Source organism: Spermophilus citellus, assembly GCF_964194105.1.
Source record: "Spermophilus citellus genome assembly, chromosome: 1".
NCBI classification, from domain to species: domain Eukaryota; kingdom Metazoa; phylum Chordata; class Mammalia; order Rodentia; family Sciuridae; genus Spermophilus; species Spermophilus citellus.
Genome location: NC_138182.1, coordinates 14917238 through 14937285, shown reverse-complemented (window position 1 = coordinate 14937285; position 20048 = coordinate 14917238). Strand labels below are relative to the sequence as shown.

General features: G+C 38.6%; 1 protein-coding gene across 1 annotated transcript in view; it reads left to right on the top strand.

The window, feature by feature from the left end:
* Window positions 1-249: 249 nt before the first annotated feature.
* HS6ST3 (heparan sulfate 6-O-sulfotransferase 3) overlaps window positions 250-20048 on the top strand; it is a 676803-nt gene continuing 657004 nt past the window's right edge. Inside the window, exon 1 of the mRNA XM_081295565.1 lies at window positions 250-1092. Within this exon, the coding sequence (XP_081151691.1) occupies window positions 389-1092 (704 nt within the window). The 5' untranslated portion in view covers window positions 250-388. The remainder of the gene's footprint in view (window positions 1093-20048) is intronic.

The window sequence follows — 20048 nt, the reverse complement described above, 5'->3', positions numbered from 1 at the left end:
ATCCCCGCTTCCCAGCGCCTGAGCGTCTGCGAGCCGGAGGCGGGATGCTCTGTGTCGTCTGAGAGCGCCGCGCCGCGCCCGGGCGGGAGCGAGGAGCCGGCCGAGCCCGGCGCCCCCGGGAGTGTAGGGCGCTCCACGCTGCAGCCGCAGCCGCGCGCGCCGGCGCCCGCCTTTCCTGCTCGGCTCACAGGCCCCGGCTTCGTCAGCCCCCGAGTGCTGCGGGGCCGCCAGCCAGCCACTCGCCTCGGCGTCAGGGGCATGGAGGAGCGGCGGGCTCCGAGCCGCGCCCCGGAGTCCCCGAAACTTCCGAGCAGGCGCCGGTCCGCGCCGCTGCAGCCATCGCCGCCGCCGCCGCCGCCGCTTCACCTGCCGGCCTGAGAGCGGGACCATGGATGAAAGGTTCAACAAGTGGCTGCTGACGCCGGTGCTCACTCTCCTCTTCGTGGTCATCATGTACCAGTACGTGTCCCCCTCTTGCACCAGCTCCTGCACCAACTTCGGGGAGCAGCCCCGCGCGGGGGAGGCCCGCCCGCCAGCCGCCCCGAGTCCTGCCCGCCGCGCACAGGCGCCTCCGGAGGAGTGGGAGCGGCGGCCCCAGCTGCCGCCGCCGCCCCGGGGGCCGCCCGAAGGGATGCAGGGGGTCTCGGCGCCGGAGGACGAAGACGAGGAGCCGGGGGATCCAGAGGAGGAGGAGGAAGAAGAGGAAGAGGAGCCGGACCCCGAGGCCCCCGAAAACGGGTCCCTGCCCCGTTTCGTGCCGCGCTTCAACTTCACCCTGAAGGACCTGACTCGCTTCGTGGATTTCAACATTAAAGGGCGCGACGTGATCGTGTTCCTGCACATCCAGAAGACCGGGGGCACTACGTTCGGCCGGCACCTGGTGAAGAACATCCGGCTGGAGCAGCCCTGTAGCTGTAAAGCCGGCCAGAAGAAGTGCACCTGCCACCGGCCCGGCAAGAAGGAGACGTGGCTCTTCTCCCGCTTCTCCACCGGCTGGAGCTGCGGGCTGCATGCGGACTGGACTGAGCTCACCAACTGCGTGCCGGCCATCATGGAGAAGAAGGACTGCCCCCGCAACCACAGCCACACCAGGTACTGTCCCATGTCCCGTCTAGCTTCCTGCTACCTTGCTGCCCCAAGTGCTGCCCCTCTCCCCCAAGTCCCGGCCTCAGGCGGCCCCGAGTTCCCTGAGCTTGTCAGCCTTTTGTAGCGGTTGGGGCCGAGGCTTTGGGTGAGGGATGAGAAATCTCTGGTTAGCGCCGGGATCTTGAACTCACCAGTTCTTTAGTTCCCCCTGCTTTCCGCTACCCCCTCCCACCTCCTGCTTTCACCTTCAAAGGTGTAGGGAGCTGTCGTGTGCTGTGTATCCTGCCTGCTCAATGAACACCGTGGAATGGCTATGGGGTCGGGGGCTGGTTAGACCAGAGGCTGGAATCTTATACTTAAGTTCTGTGGCGGAACCCCAAACCCAGGAAAAGGTAGTGGGAGGTGGTGGTGGTGGAGGGCAGGAGTTTTCCAGGCATGATATAGAGGAGAGGAATATAATCTCTTCATAAGTGGCTCTTGGGTGACTGCCCACCAGCTCAGGAAACAATCCTCCTGATGGCTCTTTGAAGATCCACCCGCAAATTCCTGCTTTACATCGATAACCCTAATTCTGGAGATGGTCTTTGTTACCCAGCAGTGCCAGGATTTGGGCTCATGCTGTTCTCAGCAAGATTTCCACTCTCTCTCAGGCTATTCTATCAATTTTTTTTTCAAAAATATTTGTTAAATGCCTACCGTGTGCCTGGCAGTGTGCTACCAACTGAGTGGGTACAAAGATCACATAAGTAACATACTTTGCTTTAAGGAGGGAATGGCTCCTCCCCCCCACTCCGCCCCCCTTTTAGAAAGTGGTAATGCAGTTGAAGATTAGGAAAGTTTGAAATCTAATAGTCAATGAAACTGCTTATGCTATTAACATCCTTTGAGAGAGGCATGGGTTTAAGAATTTGGTTGAATGCTCTTTATGCCCATTGCAATCTGAAGATTAATCTGACATGCTTGCTCAAGGGACTAAAATATTAAAAGCTTGGAACACTAGTTTATTGAAGTTTTTATCTCAAAGGTTCAAACAATTTGGTGTAAGGAAATAGGAATTTAAACACTCGGCTCAGTAATGTTGGTATCAGATAGCTTTTGCATTTGACATTATGGAAAAGCTTCATTTACTGGAAACTACCCAGATTCTGGAATTCGCCACCACTGAAGCATCTAATTCTACTTCATTTCTCCAAGTATGAGCAAAATTTCATTATAGGATTTTTTTTTTTTTTACTCTGGTAGTTTTTCAAATACTCTCTCTCCTCCCTGCTCCTTTCCCTGTTTCATGGAAATTGATTAGAATAAGAAACTGGGCTTGGAATGAGGGCATTAGAGTCTCTCAGTAGGATACTTTGGGACCTTCTTTTTAAAAAATTTTAATGGTATGTTATTTTAGATTCTGCCACTTCATTTGGTCCTAAAACAGCCAAGTGTTACTTCCAAACTTTTTAACATAAGCATGCTCACTTAAGTGAGTTGTCTGTTATATTTCATCCTATGCTGTATTCTTTTTATTTAGATATTATATATTCCTGTTTGACACCAGAGTTTGCTAGTGTGCTTCCTAGCTATTATTTCACTAAAACTGAGACTTTTATTATCACACAGAAACACCTAATGACTGTTTAGTAGGGATTCATTTTTTTAAACCAATGTCTTAGTGAATAGATGAAGATTTAGAAGTTAGAGGAGGGCCCAGAATCTAAAAATAATTGGCTTTTTTGCTGAGTGATGAAATGATGCTGCCATTAAATGAAGCCCTGCATAGATCACAAACAGTAAGGTGTTACTTCTATAGGAAATACTGAATATCTCTATTTCATAATGTAGGAAAATTTCAGCTTGACCATTTAAACATATGATTTATATGGCACAGTGTAATTATTTCCTTTATTTAGTGATGGATCATAAATATTAATTTCTCTCCAAATCACAAGTTATCAAATACTCAATTCACTTATACTGTTTTTTTTAATATTTATTTTTTTAGTTGGACACAGTATTTTTATTTATTTATTTTTATGTGGTGCTGAGGATCGAACCCAGGGCCTTGCACGTGCTAGGTGAGCACTCTACTGCTGAGCCACAACCCCAGCCCCAATTTTCTTCAAAAAATTTTTATGGTAGTATTTTGTTTGTATCACTTTTTATAATCCTCTTTTTTTTAAATACCATCCTCTCTTTTTCCCAGCAATTCTCAATTGCTTTTCTTCTCTAGATACTGTAGGAAGGAATCGTTGTGACATAAGTGAAGCACCCGGCATCCAAAGCTATAGGAATAAAGTTGAAAAGATGTTAACCTTAGCATCTTCCTAGCAGAGAAGATTGAATTAGTTGTCTGTCGTTGTAATGTTTGTGTACAGCATTCTACAGTCAACCAGATTAACCTGGATAATGGAGGGTACATTTTCACAATGCAAAATGGCAGATAATCTATTGCTACATAATGGGAACAAGGTTCTATTTCAAATAGGGCTGGCTCTAAGCAAAACTGAGAAGTAGATCCTGCTGATTTTATTTGCCTAGGCTCTCTGCTTTTGATCCTCCCTTGGTACCTCCTCCTCATTTCTCTCAAAGATCAGTGCCCTTATGGATCAAGTAATGGGTAACAGCTAGGAATCTGGAGTCAGATGGATGTGGTTCTTGTATTAACCAGCCATGTAACCAGTAAGTTACTCTTTCTGAGCCTCAGATTCTTCACCTTTAAATAATTAGAATAATTTGAATAATTAGAATGTCCCTTATAGAGATATTATGAGAACTAAATGAGCTAATATATGTAAAATGCTTAGCATAGTTCATATGCATAGTATAAACTGCTGGTATACAGTACTTAAGACTTAATATGTGATATATAGTACTACTGTGATATTAGTTGCTAATTTTAATAATATTTTGCCTAATAAAGGCCTTTTTTTTTCCCAAAAGGATCTGAGGTCAGTTCCTTAGAGCAGCTTGGGTATAAATGGGTTACCTTGACTTACTTATAGAGATGCCATTTTATGTTTTTTTTTTTTGTACTGAGAATCCTAAGTTCTAAATTTAAGCAATGAATTGGAAATTATGGACATTTGGACATTAATCATTGCAGGGGGCAGGATAAGTAGCAGGGGATGGGGGACACACAATATAATAGGCATTCTATTTATGACAAGAAAAACTATTTGAAATGGTGAGAGAGGAGGTAGGAAAATGTGGGAGAAAGGCACAAGCAAGAGTGCTACTCTGAAAAGGGACGTCTGGAAGGGTTGAAGGATCCATCATGGAAATTACACTTGCTCATGAAGGAGCAAGCCTCTGGGTTAGCAGTGTGGATCCAGCACAGAAGTAATTTCTAATCACAAATTGCTTAGAATAAGACAGGAAGCTAATAGGCAGATGGCACATCTGAATGACTTCTTTTCTCATATTACAGATAACTTCTTCCTGTTAGTTTTGTGTTGCTTTTTTTTACTCCCAATTATTACTTGGTATGTTATTGTTTCACACTATCTTATACTTCTTTCTTTTTTACTGAATGTTTTTCCTCTTAATATGCATGAACTGATCCTTGGTTACTGAGTATGGATAGAAACATACCATTTTATGGCTAAAAAAAGACCAAAGAGATAATCTAGTCCCACAGTTTTCATGAGTAATCTAACTCTAAAAAGGTGAAATGATATGCTTAGGGTTTCTCCAGGGAATTCATATTTTGTTTTCATAATTTAAATTCAGTGTTTTGCCTACTTCATCATCAGTTTGTCTCTGTAGGAGAAGGTATTTTAAGTACCTATTTACTATGTGCCAGGCATGATGATGGTCTTAGAATTTTGAGCAGTGTCAGTCCCATGGAGCCTAGGCAGTTAGAGAAGACAGACAGATTTTGTTAGGTGAGTATAATGCCAATTCTTAAATAATGCTGGAAGATATCCTATCATATCCTCTTATAGGTTGGGTGGCAATCTTTCTGCTTTATGACCTGTATGCCATTGGTCTTGTTTCAATAGGAGCCATCTGGATATTATATTAGACCTATCTCTATGTTATAAGTGATACAAACCTAACTCAAATTTAATCCAGTCTGAGCGGAGTTACTTATGTTACTACTCCCCAGGAAAGAGTAGAGGTGGTTTCAGGACTGACTGGAACTAGGATCTCTGTCCTCACACTCTTTTGCATAGTGATCTCCTTCTACTAAATTGTGCTCATTCCATGAGGTGGATGAATGACCTTCACATCTAATAGCTCAGCAAGCCAAGAGGAAAGCAGGCCTTCTCTGAGTTCCTTGAGAGTTTCTTTTCTGAGAAGTCTTGGAGAATAACTGACAAATTTCAGCTTGTGTGTTCTTTCAGCCAGTCATTGTGGCTGGAGAGACAGTGTTCTTTGACTGTTCTTGTATCACAGAACTACCTCTATGACTGGGATGTGTGTGTATCTGTGGTGGTGGTGGTGGTAAGACAGGGAGGAGGGGAAGAAAAAGGGAGAAAGGGAGAAAGCCTGCTTGCATGTGTGTGCATTGTGGGGACATCAGTTATCAGAAAGAATACAGCTCCTGAGCCAAGGGGCCTATGGAGTTCTGGACAGTCCCTCCAATTTGTTGACTAAAGATGCAAATAAATTAGAAATAAATGAATCTTCAGATCTCTTCTTTGTATTCAAATTAGGGAAATTTTAGAGTCAAACTGCAACTAAAATTTATCAGCAACATCTGGAAACCATGTTCATGTGAGATTTTATTGAAGGAATTGGTAATGTTTAATATGGAGATGGAAAAAATATAGAAAGACATAAAGCTTGTCTTCAAATACTCAGAGGATTACATAGAAGGTAGAGTAGAGTTGTTCTGTATCACTCTAGAGAATAGAATTAGGTTAAGAAGCAATGGAATTTCAACTCAGTAAGAATTTATAAGATTTTAACTGTCTAACATGAGCATGAGCTGTTGTGTGAGGTGGCGTGGCGTGTCCCCCAGTAGCGAAAACCTTCAAAGTGGCTGGGGAGCTACTGATGTGGTAGGAGGAAATCTTTGGGGAGGGCTTAACCTGAGTGGCCTTCTATTTTATGGATCTAAGATGAGTGCAGGGTATCTTTTGTCTCCCCTTTCCTACCTCATGCATAGACAAGAGAAGAGTAGTCCATCCTCCAGAATTTGTAAATATTTCTATCTAGGAAACTTTTGGTAAAGCACAATCTGATGGTGACTATTTTACACATTCAGGGCCAAAAGCAATAAATGAACCCTGTGTACTAAACTGCCTGCTTCTTAATAATGAGTACAAAAAATATGAGATGAGAAAATGTAACACAACTCTCCACAAAAATACCAGAACCACTTTGAAACATCTTCTGGTTATTGCTTTTCCTTTAGACACCAGACTAAAATATATACAGCATCTGTAGGGCTCTGTTTCAAATATTCCAGAATGTTATAGCCTGTGCTGCTTTCTAAAGCATAATCTGTTTGATGTCTCTTCTAATTAGAAATGTTGAACTGCCAAGAAGGTTAATTTTTACCATAAGGTTTGTGTGGCAGTGTAAAACTAAGAGATAAGAGACTGTCTGTATGCCATATCCACTTATTTGTTCATTACTGGGTCTCTTAAAGTATTGCTTCTGCTTCAAGCTACCAATATTTGCTATAAATCAGAAAGAGGTTAAATTAAACTCATTCAGTTTTTGTGAGCGGCAAGGATATAAATTGGAAGTAGTCAATGGTAATAGATGATTTATTCTTTTGCCTTTTTCTTGCTAGTCACCTTGAGATATTTGATTGGGTTGATTTTAGAGAAATAGAAATTTTCATGTAATAATTAGAAGCTAGGAAAATTTAGCCACTGATAATGTGGTTTTGCTTAATCTTAGACTCTTACGTTATTATTCCCCAAAGCTAATTATTTTTCATCTCATTTTGACTAAAGACAATCAGAAGCTTATGTCATTTGAAAGTTATTTATGCTCAATAATGAATTAAACAGTTTAATTGAGACAGGCAAATTCTAATGTGATTTTAAGAGTTACAAAATAAATTATTGGGCCTAGAAATTGGTTCAGTATGAAAGCAATTAAATGGGGAGCCTGTGTTAATATTTTGTAGTAATCACTTATCTTGTTTTTGAATTTGTGTATGATATATACCTTTACAATTGATTTTGATTAGCTAATATAACATTGTTTAAATTATAACTAAGCATTTACCTAAATGTCAGAAAATATGCTATTTATTAACTTATGCAGTATTATTTGTTTTTGTCTTCCTCTGGTAAATACACTTGCTGGTAAATACATGTAGAGTACCTAGTACAGAGATTAACCCATAGAAGATGCTCAGTAAATGTTAGCTTTTAGATTACCTTTTAAAAATATCAATGTAACTTGACAAGATTATGGTCCTTTAGAAAATGGAGTTAATGCTTTGTGTCAAAGACTGTTATCTCAGGTGAAAATTCTAATTTTTATTGGTTGACTTTCATAATTAGTTAAGGTATCAACTCCCTTCATTCTCTAAAAGAGGAGTTATAGTAAGTATGGAGGCCAGGGTTTATTGGGCAATGTTAGGAAGTTTCTCCTATCAGACAGTGTGCCGCAAATCAGAAGTTCATTTGGGGACAAACAGATGCCTTTTAGAAAAGTTAATTCCATCATTCATTTTTACTTTGGAAGAAAAATCAGCCTAAATTGAGAGGATGGGGACTCTGATCTAGGATGAAAGGATGAGAGAAGTGTATATAACCTCTGGTATATACAGACTAGGGATTACTACTGTTCTAAGCTAGATGGTTGAGTTGTTGGCAGTTGGAGGTTATGATATTGAAGGGCAGCAGGAAGAGATTTTGAATTAGAAAACAGTTCTTAAGAGAAGTTAGAGGAAACCAATAACAAATATCAGCCACTGAAAATCGTGTTGCTGTCTGATTTCTGAATTCAATTAGAGTGATGTTTAAGAGCGTGGACTCCTAAGTCAAACCTCCTGGATTTTCATCTGGCTCAATCACTCACTGCCATGTGACCTTGGATTGAGTCAGTTATCTGTTCTTCTCTGCCATTTCCTTCTCTAGAAAGGTTTTTCCAGAACCTTGGCTCAAAGGTACAGCGCACGCCTAGCGCCCTGGGTTTGATCCTTAGCACCACATAAAAAAAAATAAATAAATAAACAAAGGTATTGTGTACAACTAAAAAATAAATTTTAAAAAAAGGAAAATGGGAGTAGTTAGAGTAAAATTTTGCTGTGAGCATTAATAATCCATGTGGTTCTCTTGGAACACAGGAAATCTTATGTGTTAGCTATTTTTTTATGGGATTTGTCTTATACATACATGTTGTTTTGTGTAATGATAAAATTATAAGTAAGCTTGTATTATCCTTTTTGAATCTGGAAATTTTCATTATAAATAATGCAAAAATGAACTTGCAAGTTACAATGCAAAGAAAAACTATAAAAGATAAAAATTAAATGTTAATTCTTAGGACTCCATGGATACTCCATGGGCACTCAGTGACTACTGCTGAATGGAAACTTGCAGCTTTTTCCCCAGCTTATTGTTTTATTTTTTATGGGAAATTAATGAAACAGCAATAAAAATGTTTAACACATTCAATGAAATTCATACATGAAACAGTCCTGCAGTGAAATGGAATTAGTTGCCTGAGAGCACATAATATTTGTAGTTCATTACTATTATGAATATCTTGCCATTTTTTATTGATAACTACAGTGTTATTTTTTCCAGAACCTTGGCATTTTATGCTGTATGTGTTTGCCCCTACATTCTAGTTTCTTTATAAATCCAAGATGGTATAAAGGCTGATCACATTGATATCCTTAATATTTATGTATTAGATTTACAGAATATTTCTTCCAAAGTGTTCAAGGCTCTGAATATGTATCTGTACACTTACTTGTATGATGACATCTGTATTTTGTGGACTCTAATTAGAAACCTGTAAACTTTTATGGGTTTACTTCAAAAGTGAAAACCTAGACCTAGAAAGACACGTACTAACTTAATGTGTGAGTATAGTCTGAAGATCCCTATAATACAGTAAAGAATAAGGTGACAAGCCAAGGAAGAGAGCAGACAGTGGTCATCTGGAGTATAAATTAGAAGGGTGCCACAGAAGAAGGAGAGAAGGCAAAAACAGTCAAGGTGAAGAAGGGCTAAAAGAACCAAAGCAGAAAGAAGGGAAAATTGAATGTAGAAGACAGAAATTCGTCTTGTGTGCAGTGGTTTGCCTCATTAGTGCATTTGTGGGAAGTAATCAACTATCCAGGAGACCATCTGATTTGAAGTGCAAGTATATTTAAATGCTGCTGCTGTACATTTATTTACTTATGCCTTCTTCTGTATCATGATGCTGTTTTACACCATTACCAGCTTTATTAGCCAGAATCTTGGCAAACAGAAGCCCCTTTGGGGATTTTGAAGGAACTTGCTACATAATTATGAACAGAGGTAATGGAACCAGTATTGGACCTCAAGGTACCTTGTAACTAGTAACAAGGGGGCAACTGAGTCTGTGAAGTAGCAAATGGAGAGAAAGGCTTTATCATATCTGTTGTCTTCTGGGGGCTAGCAGAAGATACGCCTCTGTGGCGGAAACCTAAGAAGAGGTTTGTGGAAAGAAACAACTGCCATAACTGTAGGCCTGAGGACAAATGAAGTGTGGGAAGGATATGCCTGGACCACTTTCTCTTTCCACCTGTCCATCTTTTCCATTGTCTTCCACTGAGTGAATCTACCTGGAGGCTATCAGCACAAGAGCTAGTTGATGCCTTTGTTCCTTGGCCTGTGGCAAGGCAGAGAAAGATGGAAATGGATTTGGAGTTGCTGGGATTGGGAAGAATGAAATCAGAAAACAACTTTCACAGTGTCTTAAAATAGTTTGAAGTTTCTTCTAATTCATTTTATGGATGCCTTGGTTTTGTTCAACAAATGAGACAAGAACTGATACTGTATTTTAGTACCTGTACCAAGTGTCCTCTTCATGGATCAGAGTTTCTACCTAAAGAATAGTGAATACAGAAAAATCAATAATAACAACAACAACAACAACAACAAAAACACTTTCAAAAGAACAGCCACCATAGGCAAGAGACTTTTTGCTGAGTATTAAAAATAATGCTAAATTTAGGTATTTGTCACCTTAGCGCATAAGAATCAGCTGGTAAAGTGAAATATTTGGGCAGTTAAATTTGTATCAAGATGCACTGTAGGGCTGGGGATGTGGCTCAAGCAGTAGCGCGCTCACCTGGCATGCGTGCGGCCCGGGTTCGATCCTCAGCACCACATAAAAACAAAGATGTTGTGTCTGCCGAAAACTAAAAAATAAATATTAAAAAATTCTCTCTCTCTCTCTTAAAAAAAAAGATGCACTGTAGACAACACATTTTATGTTATATCTATGGCAGTTTATAAATTTGGAGTTACATAATAATATTAGTTTAGGCATGACAAGTAGTGTGCAAAACTGGGTATAGTTTGCAAAAACATATTTATGAAATGAGATGCTTTCTGTTGCTTAGATTTTCTTCCAAGAGCATTAAGATTCTTCAGAGTAACATTTATGAGCTTTAAGTCTCTCAAAAGGAAAATGTGAGGGAAGAAAAAAATTATGTCACATATGAAATTATTCTAATGTATTTAGGTTCAATTTTAAAGGACTTTGAAATACTATTTTTGTTTTTATTTTGGGGGAGATGTGATATGTATGAAAAGTGTGCATTTTGCATGTTTCTCTGCAGAATGTATAACTTTATTATTATTAGATAATGGAAAATAATTAAAATTGATATCTGATGAAACTAGACCCAAGAAGGAATTATGCTTTAATCCTGAGAGTCAAATGCCACAAAAAAGCTCGTTTATATACATATTGATAGATAACAAAACAATATTCAATGGAATATCTGTATGTATCACATCTGTTGGGATGGCTGTGGATGTTAAATCTGTTTTAACAGATTTTGAGTTTCTGGGAATAGGGCCATCCCTGGAGAATATAATACCCTATGCTGTCTTTTTCTTGGTCCACCTTTATACACAGTTCTCTCTCTTTTGTTTTTCATTAGTATCCTATTATATGCCATGGCTATAGGCAGCAATGACATGTAAGAAAGGGGGTCATCTTTGGACCCTTGTTTTGATGGGAAGAGTTACTTATCACAGTAAATTTGCCTCAGGAATTGTCTTGTGATGGCTATGAAAATTATTAGTTGTAGAGAATTTGTACTTCATTGAACTGGACTTAAGTCCTGTTAACTTAAAAAATCTGGAGAAGGTGTCAGGGAAGATTTTCTTTCCCTCACAGCTTCATCAGGTTCCTTATTATGCCTTCTATGAATATGATGAAAGAGGTGAATTAATAGTTATTTCTATTTCTAATATTTGTATTAGAAGAGATTTATATTACTATTCTCATTGATAAATGTAAAAAACACTTGTGAATGAAAACCTCTGACACCATGGAGAAACTCAGGTATATTGGAAACATCAAATTTATTATTGGGTACATTCTAAAAATATTTGTGATCATGGCCTGTTCTTTGTCTTTTAAATTCAGACTTGAGCCTAAAACACTAATACAGATAAATTTCTTTGCTTTGACAGTTTTATTCTCCAAGTTCCTTATGTGTGCTATAAAGAATAATTAATGTAATGAAAAAATCAATACTGTGTATAAATTATTTAGGTTTTACTATCATTGTAATTTTCTCTTCAACACCTATTGATCAGTAACAATTCATTTGTTAATTTCTTCCTAATAAGATATTCATTGTATTAGGTCTGTAGTAGTGCTGTCCCTGCACTTTCACAAGCAAGTCATGAATTACTAATGATACATGGAACAAGTTAACTTACTAGTGAGTGCTGTGAGATGGAAAACAGGCAAAGGGGAGTAATTTGAAATGCTCTCCTACAGAAAGTCTGTAGGCAGAGAACTGCTAATAATTAAATGTGTATGCTCTTGAAGGTTATTAATTTGTACTTTAAAGTTTTAGGGTATGTATTTTTCCAAGTGTGAATGTATTTTTTATTTTATTATTATTAAAAAATTTTTTTTTTAGTTATTGATGGACCTTTATTTTATTTATTTGTATGTGGTGCTGAGAATCCAACCCAGTGCGTCACACATGCCAGGTAGGCACGCTACCACTGAGCCACAACCCCAGCCCCTTTTTATTTTATTTTTGATTAACATATGTTAATAGTGCTTATTAATGGGGTTTGGCGTGATATTTAAGTACACACACATGGAGTGTGTGGATCAAATCCAACCTCTCTTTATTTGCCTTCTCTCTTCCCCTCCTAACCTCTAGTAATTACTATTTTACATTCAAGTTGACTTCTTTTATCTTGTTTTGGGGGGTAGGATAAGTAGAGAGAGTTCTTCATAATTATCTACAATATTTTTCTGAGCAGGATGGTTATTGAATGATGTTTTGACAGTAGACAACTGAATCAATTTTGAGAATGGGAGAAATCTGAGACCTTTTGGAAATTCAAAGAGATAGGAATCAGAGAATTCAAACTACAAAAATTTATGTCAAAGAGGACTTTTGCATTGGATAGTTTAGGGAGGAAGAAGAGTAACCTGCACAGAGATGTAAGTTCGTAATGAGAGAACTGGGGTTTGAATTGGGGCTTTCTCATTTACTTGTTTACTTCTTCATTATGTCCTTTCCTGCCAGCATTACCTGAAGATGGTGATTTAATTTTATTTTCCTCTGTATCTTCAGCACCTAGAATAGTGCCTGGTACATAATGGCTGTCAAATAAATGCTGGCTGAATACCACCCCCCCCAAAAAAGAAAGCATTTACTAATTTATTAGACAATTTGAATGAGAATATGCACTTCCTCCCCATTTTTAGAGTTGCTGTGGGTTAAGAAATGAGTATGGAGGCACTTTTTAAAGTTTAAACTGCTATACAAATTTAAATTTACATTGATAGTGAGAGGTCTTTTGATATAAAATGAAAAAGGAAGGCAAGTTGGATTTTGGAAATGCAATGAATATATTATTCAGCTTTTATAGAATGTCTAAAAAATCAAGAATGACAAAGATGAAGTTGAAAATGTACAAAACACATTCAGCTCAACAACTTGTTAGAGTAATGACCAGCTTCTTTTAAAACATGAAACAGTATGTCACAAAAGACTTATCTGAATCCATACATTTTTTCCCTTAGACTCCATCAGGAAAACTTTTGTTCAGGGATTGCCCAGTTCAAGGTTCAGAGGTTCTTTTCCTTATTCGTTTTTTTTTTCTCCATTGGTGCTTTGCCATTTTAAGGAAAGTATCCTAAAATTCATTCATATTTAAATTTTTTTGCTCAAGACTTTTATCTTTTCATGATAGATATAAATTATAACTCTGTCTTAATATGTTCTAAAAGTGAGCTGAGAATGTAAGTGTTCTTCATTGGGGCTGGTTTAGGATGTGGGAATCTGTTACATACTTTAGGATGTGGAAATCTGTACATACTTGGTTTTGCAAGTAATTACAAAGAAAGCAAAATGTTATTTTAGAACAGAAAATAAAAATTTCTAGACTCTAGACTTGGTAGAATAATAAAGATCTATTAGCCAATAGTTTTTCTTATTATGAGCTGGTTTTCATATGTGAGGCATGGTCCTGATCATTTCTAGGATATGACAGATTTGCTTGAGTCAAGATCTACAAGTAAACATAACTCCTAGGATCAGATGAGTGTTGGAAGAAGGTCATTAAACTGATGGAAAACCATAGAATTCACAGTGTGATGTTTCATGCTTTGACATTGGGGCCTTGCTGTCCCTGGAGGGGCTACCCATCCCAGGGCTAGCAAATTTCTAGAGAAAATAAATGATTTACCTTCTGTCATATCATATCTTTCAAATGTAAACCAACCAATCCAGAGTCCTTACCTATAACCACTTCCCTTAATGGGCTCTTCTAGGCGACTATAACTGGCTGCCCTAAACACCCCAGACCAGATTTCAGGCAGTGAGAGGCAGCTTCTATGCCCTAGATCCTGTTAAAATGACTTAAACAAGTCTAACATACTTACCTTGTCTCATGCCTTTATTTCTATGGAAACCTTGATAAAGGATCTTGTCCATGTTCCCCCTTTCCCTCTGCCCTCGGACCAACCCTGGTGCTTCCCTTTTTGGCCATGCATGGCATGCTGTACCTTTTACTTCCAGGGATCTGTGAGCATAAAAACTGCTTCCTTCATGACAGTCATATCTGTGTCTGCTTATCTTACAAATATAAAAATAAAAAATAAAATATCTTAAGATATTTTATTTAAAATAAAAAATCTTAAGATTTGTCTTATCTTAAGACAAATCCTGAGTACTCTTAAGCAGTTACCAAAAATGAAACTCAAGCACTGAACAAAGAATCTAGTTAAACACAGGCATAAGGTGGCAACAAGTGGGTTTCAAAACAGTGCAGAAGCCAGTGGTTAGAGTACAGGTGCAAAGATAAGCGGAGACCAGATCTAGGATTAGACTACATAATGCCCTCACATTCACAATCAGGATTCTGGGTTGGTTTGAGAATGGAGTGGGACTGAATCTCCAAGCCACGTGTTCTAAGCTATAAGAAGACATGCTCCTAACAGGAAGCAGGAAAAGGAGGGAGAGAGTCTAAGAACTGTGACACCAAGCAAAATCGGACACAGCCAATTCCCTACAATTTAAACAATACTATAAAATTATGGGATTGTTGACAAGAGAGTTATAATAGTGTCTTATTTTAAAGTATTTTTATAGCTCACTAGCTGAATTGATTGATTGATTCATTTCTGATTGTATATATAGCCCAATACTAGGCACTGTGGAGGATATAAATTGAACAGGAGACTTGGTCCTAGCTCTCAAGGAGCAAAATTATAGTTGCGGTTTAGACAAAATAGCTGGTGAATGTGTACATCACAACATTTGATTCTTGGTACTATAATAAGAACTGTTTAAAAAAGCGATGAGGAGGGTGTCCTTAAAAGAAAAAGTGTGTATTTGCAAAATTGAACAAGTCAGGTAATAAAGGGTTGAAATTAGCTGAGAGATGGGATGATATTGGGTTGGAAGTGGGGCTTTTATAGTGGGTTCTGAAAATGTACTGGATTGAAGAAATTATTTTTGATTTCCTAAGAAATTTGGAATTACTTAAAATTCTTAAATAGTAGTAGTTATTAAAATGTGCCCAGGGACTCCTCTTTTCAAAAGGTGAAGTCAATATTGCCCCCAATATTGGCTTTAATGACTTTTTTCTAATAAGTAGAATAAAACCGAAGGGATGAGATGCTATTTCTGGTGTTGGGTTATAAAAGGACTGTGGTTTCCATCTTTGTTGCCCCCTCACCCCTGTTCTGAGGGAAGCCATGTTTTGGCCAGTGTCAGAGAGATGCCTACCTGGTGAGGAACTGAAACCCCCTTCCAGTAGCAGTATGAGTAAAGTTGGAAAGCAATCCTTCATCCTCAGGCAAGTCTTCAGATATTGTAGCTTTGTGAGAAATTCTAAGCCAGATTTTTAATGTTAACAGAAATGAAAAGGCAAAGGGGGTGATTGTAGGAGTGATATTTTAAAGAAGATTAAAGATAATCTAGTCACAGAGCATAGGATTTCTTCTGTTCTTCCCCCTTTAACAGAAATGGAGACAGGTGTGATATTTGAGTACAGATACAGGATCATTGGTAAGATTGATAATTGAAAGATGAGGTGATTGATCACATGTTTTCTCTGTGAAATACCAGGCAAGGTCATTATCTGACAGTGGTGAGGGGAGGGAAAGGATGTTGGAAATTTGAGGAGAGCAGAGATGTGAATATTATCTCAGAAGTTGGGAAAACACATTCCCTAGGGAAGTATGTTGTCTGGCAGCAGTGAGTTCTGCTTGGTATCTGTGATGATACATTTGAAATCAAATGTTCTGATTTAGTCATCTTTTCCCACTGCTGTGGCTAAAGGACCCAGCCAGCACAATTATAGAGAGGAGGAAGAGTTTATTTGAGGGCTCACGGTTTCAGAGGTCTTAGTCCATTCCTCAGGGCTCCAGGTGAGACTAAACATGGCGGGAGAGGGTGGCAGAGGGAATCAGCTCACATCACAGTGATGAAAAGCAGAGAGAAACTCCACTCTCCAGATACAAAATATATACACCAGAGCCATGACCTAATTTCCATCTCCTCCAGCCACACCCTACCAATTCAATTAATCCTCAATTAATCCCTATAAGGGCATTAAATCACTGATTGGGTTAAGACTCTCACAATCCAGTCATTTCTCCTCTGAACCTTCTTACATTGTCTCACACGTGAGCTTTTGGGGACACCTCGCATCCAAACCATAATATGATTTGTGATTTCTTCAGCAATGCTTAACTGCTTTGGTAGAGGTACAGACTAAGTGCACACTTGACTTTAACCAGAATTGGAGTTTTACCCAGTGAGGAGCAAGGGAGTTGTGGATGGTGGCAAAGGAACATTTACAGTGTCACACTGTGCCATTTAGTCCATTTAGGACATAAGCAAGGATGCGAGGGTGTGTGATAGATAATAAGAAAAGCTATAGGGTCAGTTATTCTATGTCAGAGTTGAGGCTAGAGGTCTTTTTGGGGTTGGGAGTAGCAAGGAGTGCTGGAGTGCTGGCTCAAGTGTGCTGGTCTCTAGGGTACAGTGCTCAAAGAACAGTGTTTGAAGGTGAAATGGTAGGGTGGACGTTGTTCCTTGTATGATTTGGGTGAATGGGCACCTGAGGTAGAGCAAAGAAAGACCTTTGCAGCTTAGAAGGTGAAAGAATGGTAGGGACAAGACAGTGGATGAATTATCCATGGTTTTGTTAACGTCAAGAGTGATGGTAATAAAAGTAGAGTTGGGAGACAAAGCAGCAAACCTGGTGCTGGAGCTAGGCAGTCCCTGGTGCCAGCTCTGTGGGTAAAGGTGACAAACACTGCCATGTGCTTCAGAGGACTATGGAAATATAACTCCTCACTCACCTGAAAGTCAGACCTCTAGGCTGCTCAGTTTTGTAAAACTGTGGGAAGGAAGGGGATAAAGGGCAGAAAAGAGAGCCAAAAATAAAAACAAGAAGAGAAGAAATATGGATAGGAAGTCAAAGAGAGGGAAGAACCTGAATACCATTCTGCAGGGAAGTGCAAAGACTCTCCATTTCAATATCCCAGGAGGGGTGTAGGAGCTCCAAGACAGTAAGGAGATCAGGGTGCATTCCATGAAGGGTTAAGCCCATGAGTTCTGTTGCCTTTATCTGTGTTACTTAATCACATTTAATGAAAAACAGCAGAATTTGTTCAACATTCTGAATAAAACAATAATATTTGTAAATAATATTTGTGATATCTTTTTAATCTAAAAGTATATTTAAATTTTAAAGCCCTAGATCAAGCCTCTATTATCTGAATGCTTTCCTTGTGAGGACCAGTTCTATCCTAGTGTTGCCAGATACTTTGGATTTTCCAGTAGATGGATGACCTCATAAGGAGCAAGTCTGATTATTTGGTGTGAGTTGGAAATCAGCAGATAGGTTCCTGAGAAGTAGATGTTTCTGGAGAAAAAAAATCCACATTTATAAAGGAAGATTAGACTATTTCAAGCCACTTACAGTTTTGATGACATGGGCTGTGAGAAGTTGGGGATAATTTTTGTAGTTTCCCAAAGGTGATACATTGCTTATATGTGGAAGGGACCTCATTCATGGATAGACTTGCCAGTGTTTTGTCTGAAACTTTATTCTCTACACATTTGGAGAGCACTTACATTTATTCAGAATCTCTTATCCTTTTGTTCTGTTCTGGAGAAGTGTTGTGGCAGTGAAATAAGTTACACTGGTGCTAGTGACTTTGAGGTATCAGAGAGATCAAGGAAAGGCCTAGGGATGAAGACCTAGCTAGGCTAGGAGGATGCAGACTGTGAACTGTGCACCACAACCAATGTTTATTAAGTCTGTACACTTAATGTTCATTATGACATGTCCTAAGCACACAGAGGTGGATGGAAGTCTCTCTCTTGATGGAAGTCAATGATAGGAATAATTAACTAAGGTACAGTATGAGCAGGCTGCAAGTGCTGGGTACTGGGCTGGGCCCTGGGGATAAAGAAGGTGAAACAGATTCTATTCCCTTTTCAAGGATTGACCACCCCCAAACTGAATGATTGTAGTGTAGTGTGGGACATACCACCATGCAGGTACAAAGGGTATGTGGTAAAGGGCCAGAGAAGCACCTGCAAAGCTGGCAAGGGCTCCTTAATGTTCTGAGACGCATGAGATTTTCTGGTGGACAGATGACCTCACAGGGAATGAAGCATGAGGCTGGAGCAAATGATGACTCAGAGGATCATATGTCAGAAAGTGAGTAGATGGAAATAGTGAAATTGTAAAGAGTCATCAGAATTCAGAATAAAGAGTGGTTAATGTCTTCAGAAAGGTGTGGTAGAGACCTCAGAAGGGGTAATTCAGAAACTGTGCACAAATTTCTTAATCTTGTCAAGGAACTGTCCAAAACCATTTTCTCACTATTCCTCACCCATTTGTGTCCTGGATGTATATGGGTGGACATGTTGCTTGCTGCACATTGATCAGGATAAAGTTGGGTCATAAGTGATTTCTTACTAGCAGTATTGGAAGTAGGAAAGTGTATGAAAAATAATTATTTTTTAAATAGATTAAAGAGGATTCAAGTTGACCAAGTGGGATCACTCTTGTGTTCCATAATGCTTTCTGAGTGTGTTGTGAAGGGGATGGATTTGCAAGGTGTCCTAGAGGAAAATGGTCGATTACTCCACTTTCAGTGTATGTGATTAAGAAAAGATGAACAAAAATACTATTCAATTATCACACAGCTTAATTACTTGTGAATGTGCACATTAAGGTACATAACCTTCCTAGGCTAACTGCATATTTGCAAATACAATTTGAAGTGGACTACAGACTTAAATAGGAGAATTAAAAATATGGGTAAAACCAAAACCAATTAAAAGGAACAGAAAAATGTATATGCAAGGCATCTAGATTTTGTTAATTTTATAAGTTGAACTTAAACCTTTAAAAATCTTAACTTCTAAGGAAAAAAAACTTGAAAGAACCTTTATCATTAGTTTGAATTTGTTTCAGGGAAAAAAATCCTCTTTTTTTCTGACCTCTAGAAGGAATTTATTGCTTAAAGGAACATGGAATGACATCATGAAAAAATGTTTTCATAATAGTTTGGCCAAAGATACTGAAATATTCTTCAAAGGTTGTTATTTGCATCATTATTATAAAATAGAGATTTTGGCATGTAAGCAATAAGTAACTAGAAAATATAATGAAAAAAATCTCATTCACTATAGTGACAGAGACATAGGAGTAATCTTTGTTAGGGATGACTGTGACCAACATAAAGGAAGCTACAGCATTTCATTAGAGATAGAATTGAGGCATGAATGAATAGACAAATGTTTCCTGAGTGGAGGAATGCACATTGTAAAGATTGTATATTTTTATTAAGTTAATTTATAAATCTAAGAATAAAAAATATACCAGGCCTTTTCTTGACAAAACCATTCCAAAACATTTTGGAAAAAAAAAAACACAGGTTATCAGAAGTATTACTAAAGAAGAAAAGTGGTGAGGTAGAGGCAGTCCCAGATGAAAACCATTTTAGAAACAATAATTAAAACTATCTACGGATGTATAGCTAGAAGCATATATAAATAGGACAAGAAATAGGTACAATTGCATTTATGAATTGAATGTGTGATATAGTAGTTAACTATTACATAATTATAGGGAAAGAAATACTCAATAAACAGTTTCCAAAAAATATTAAGAAACACCACAAATTCTTTTAGATCCATATCAAACATTATATAACAAACTATGTCCCAGATGCATTCGCTAGTTGAACATAAAAAATAACACAAACTTTGGGATAATGTAAAATTGGGTGTATTCATGATCCTTGGAAAGAATGCTTTCCAATGGATGGAGGGATAAAAGAAA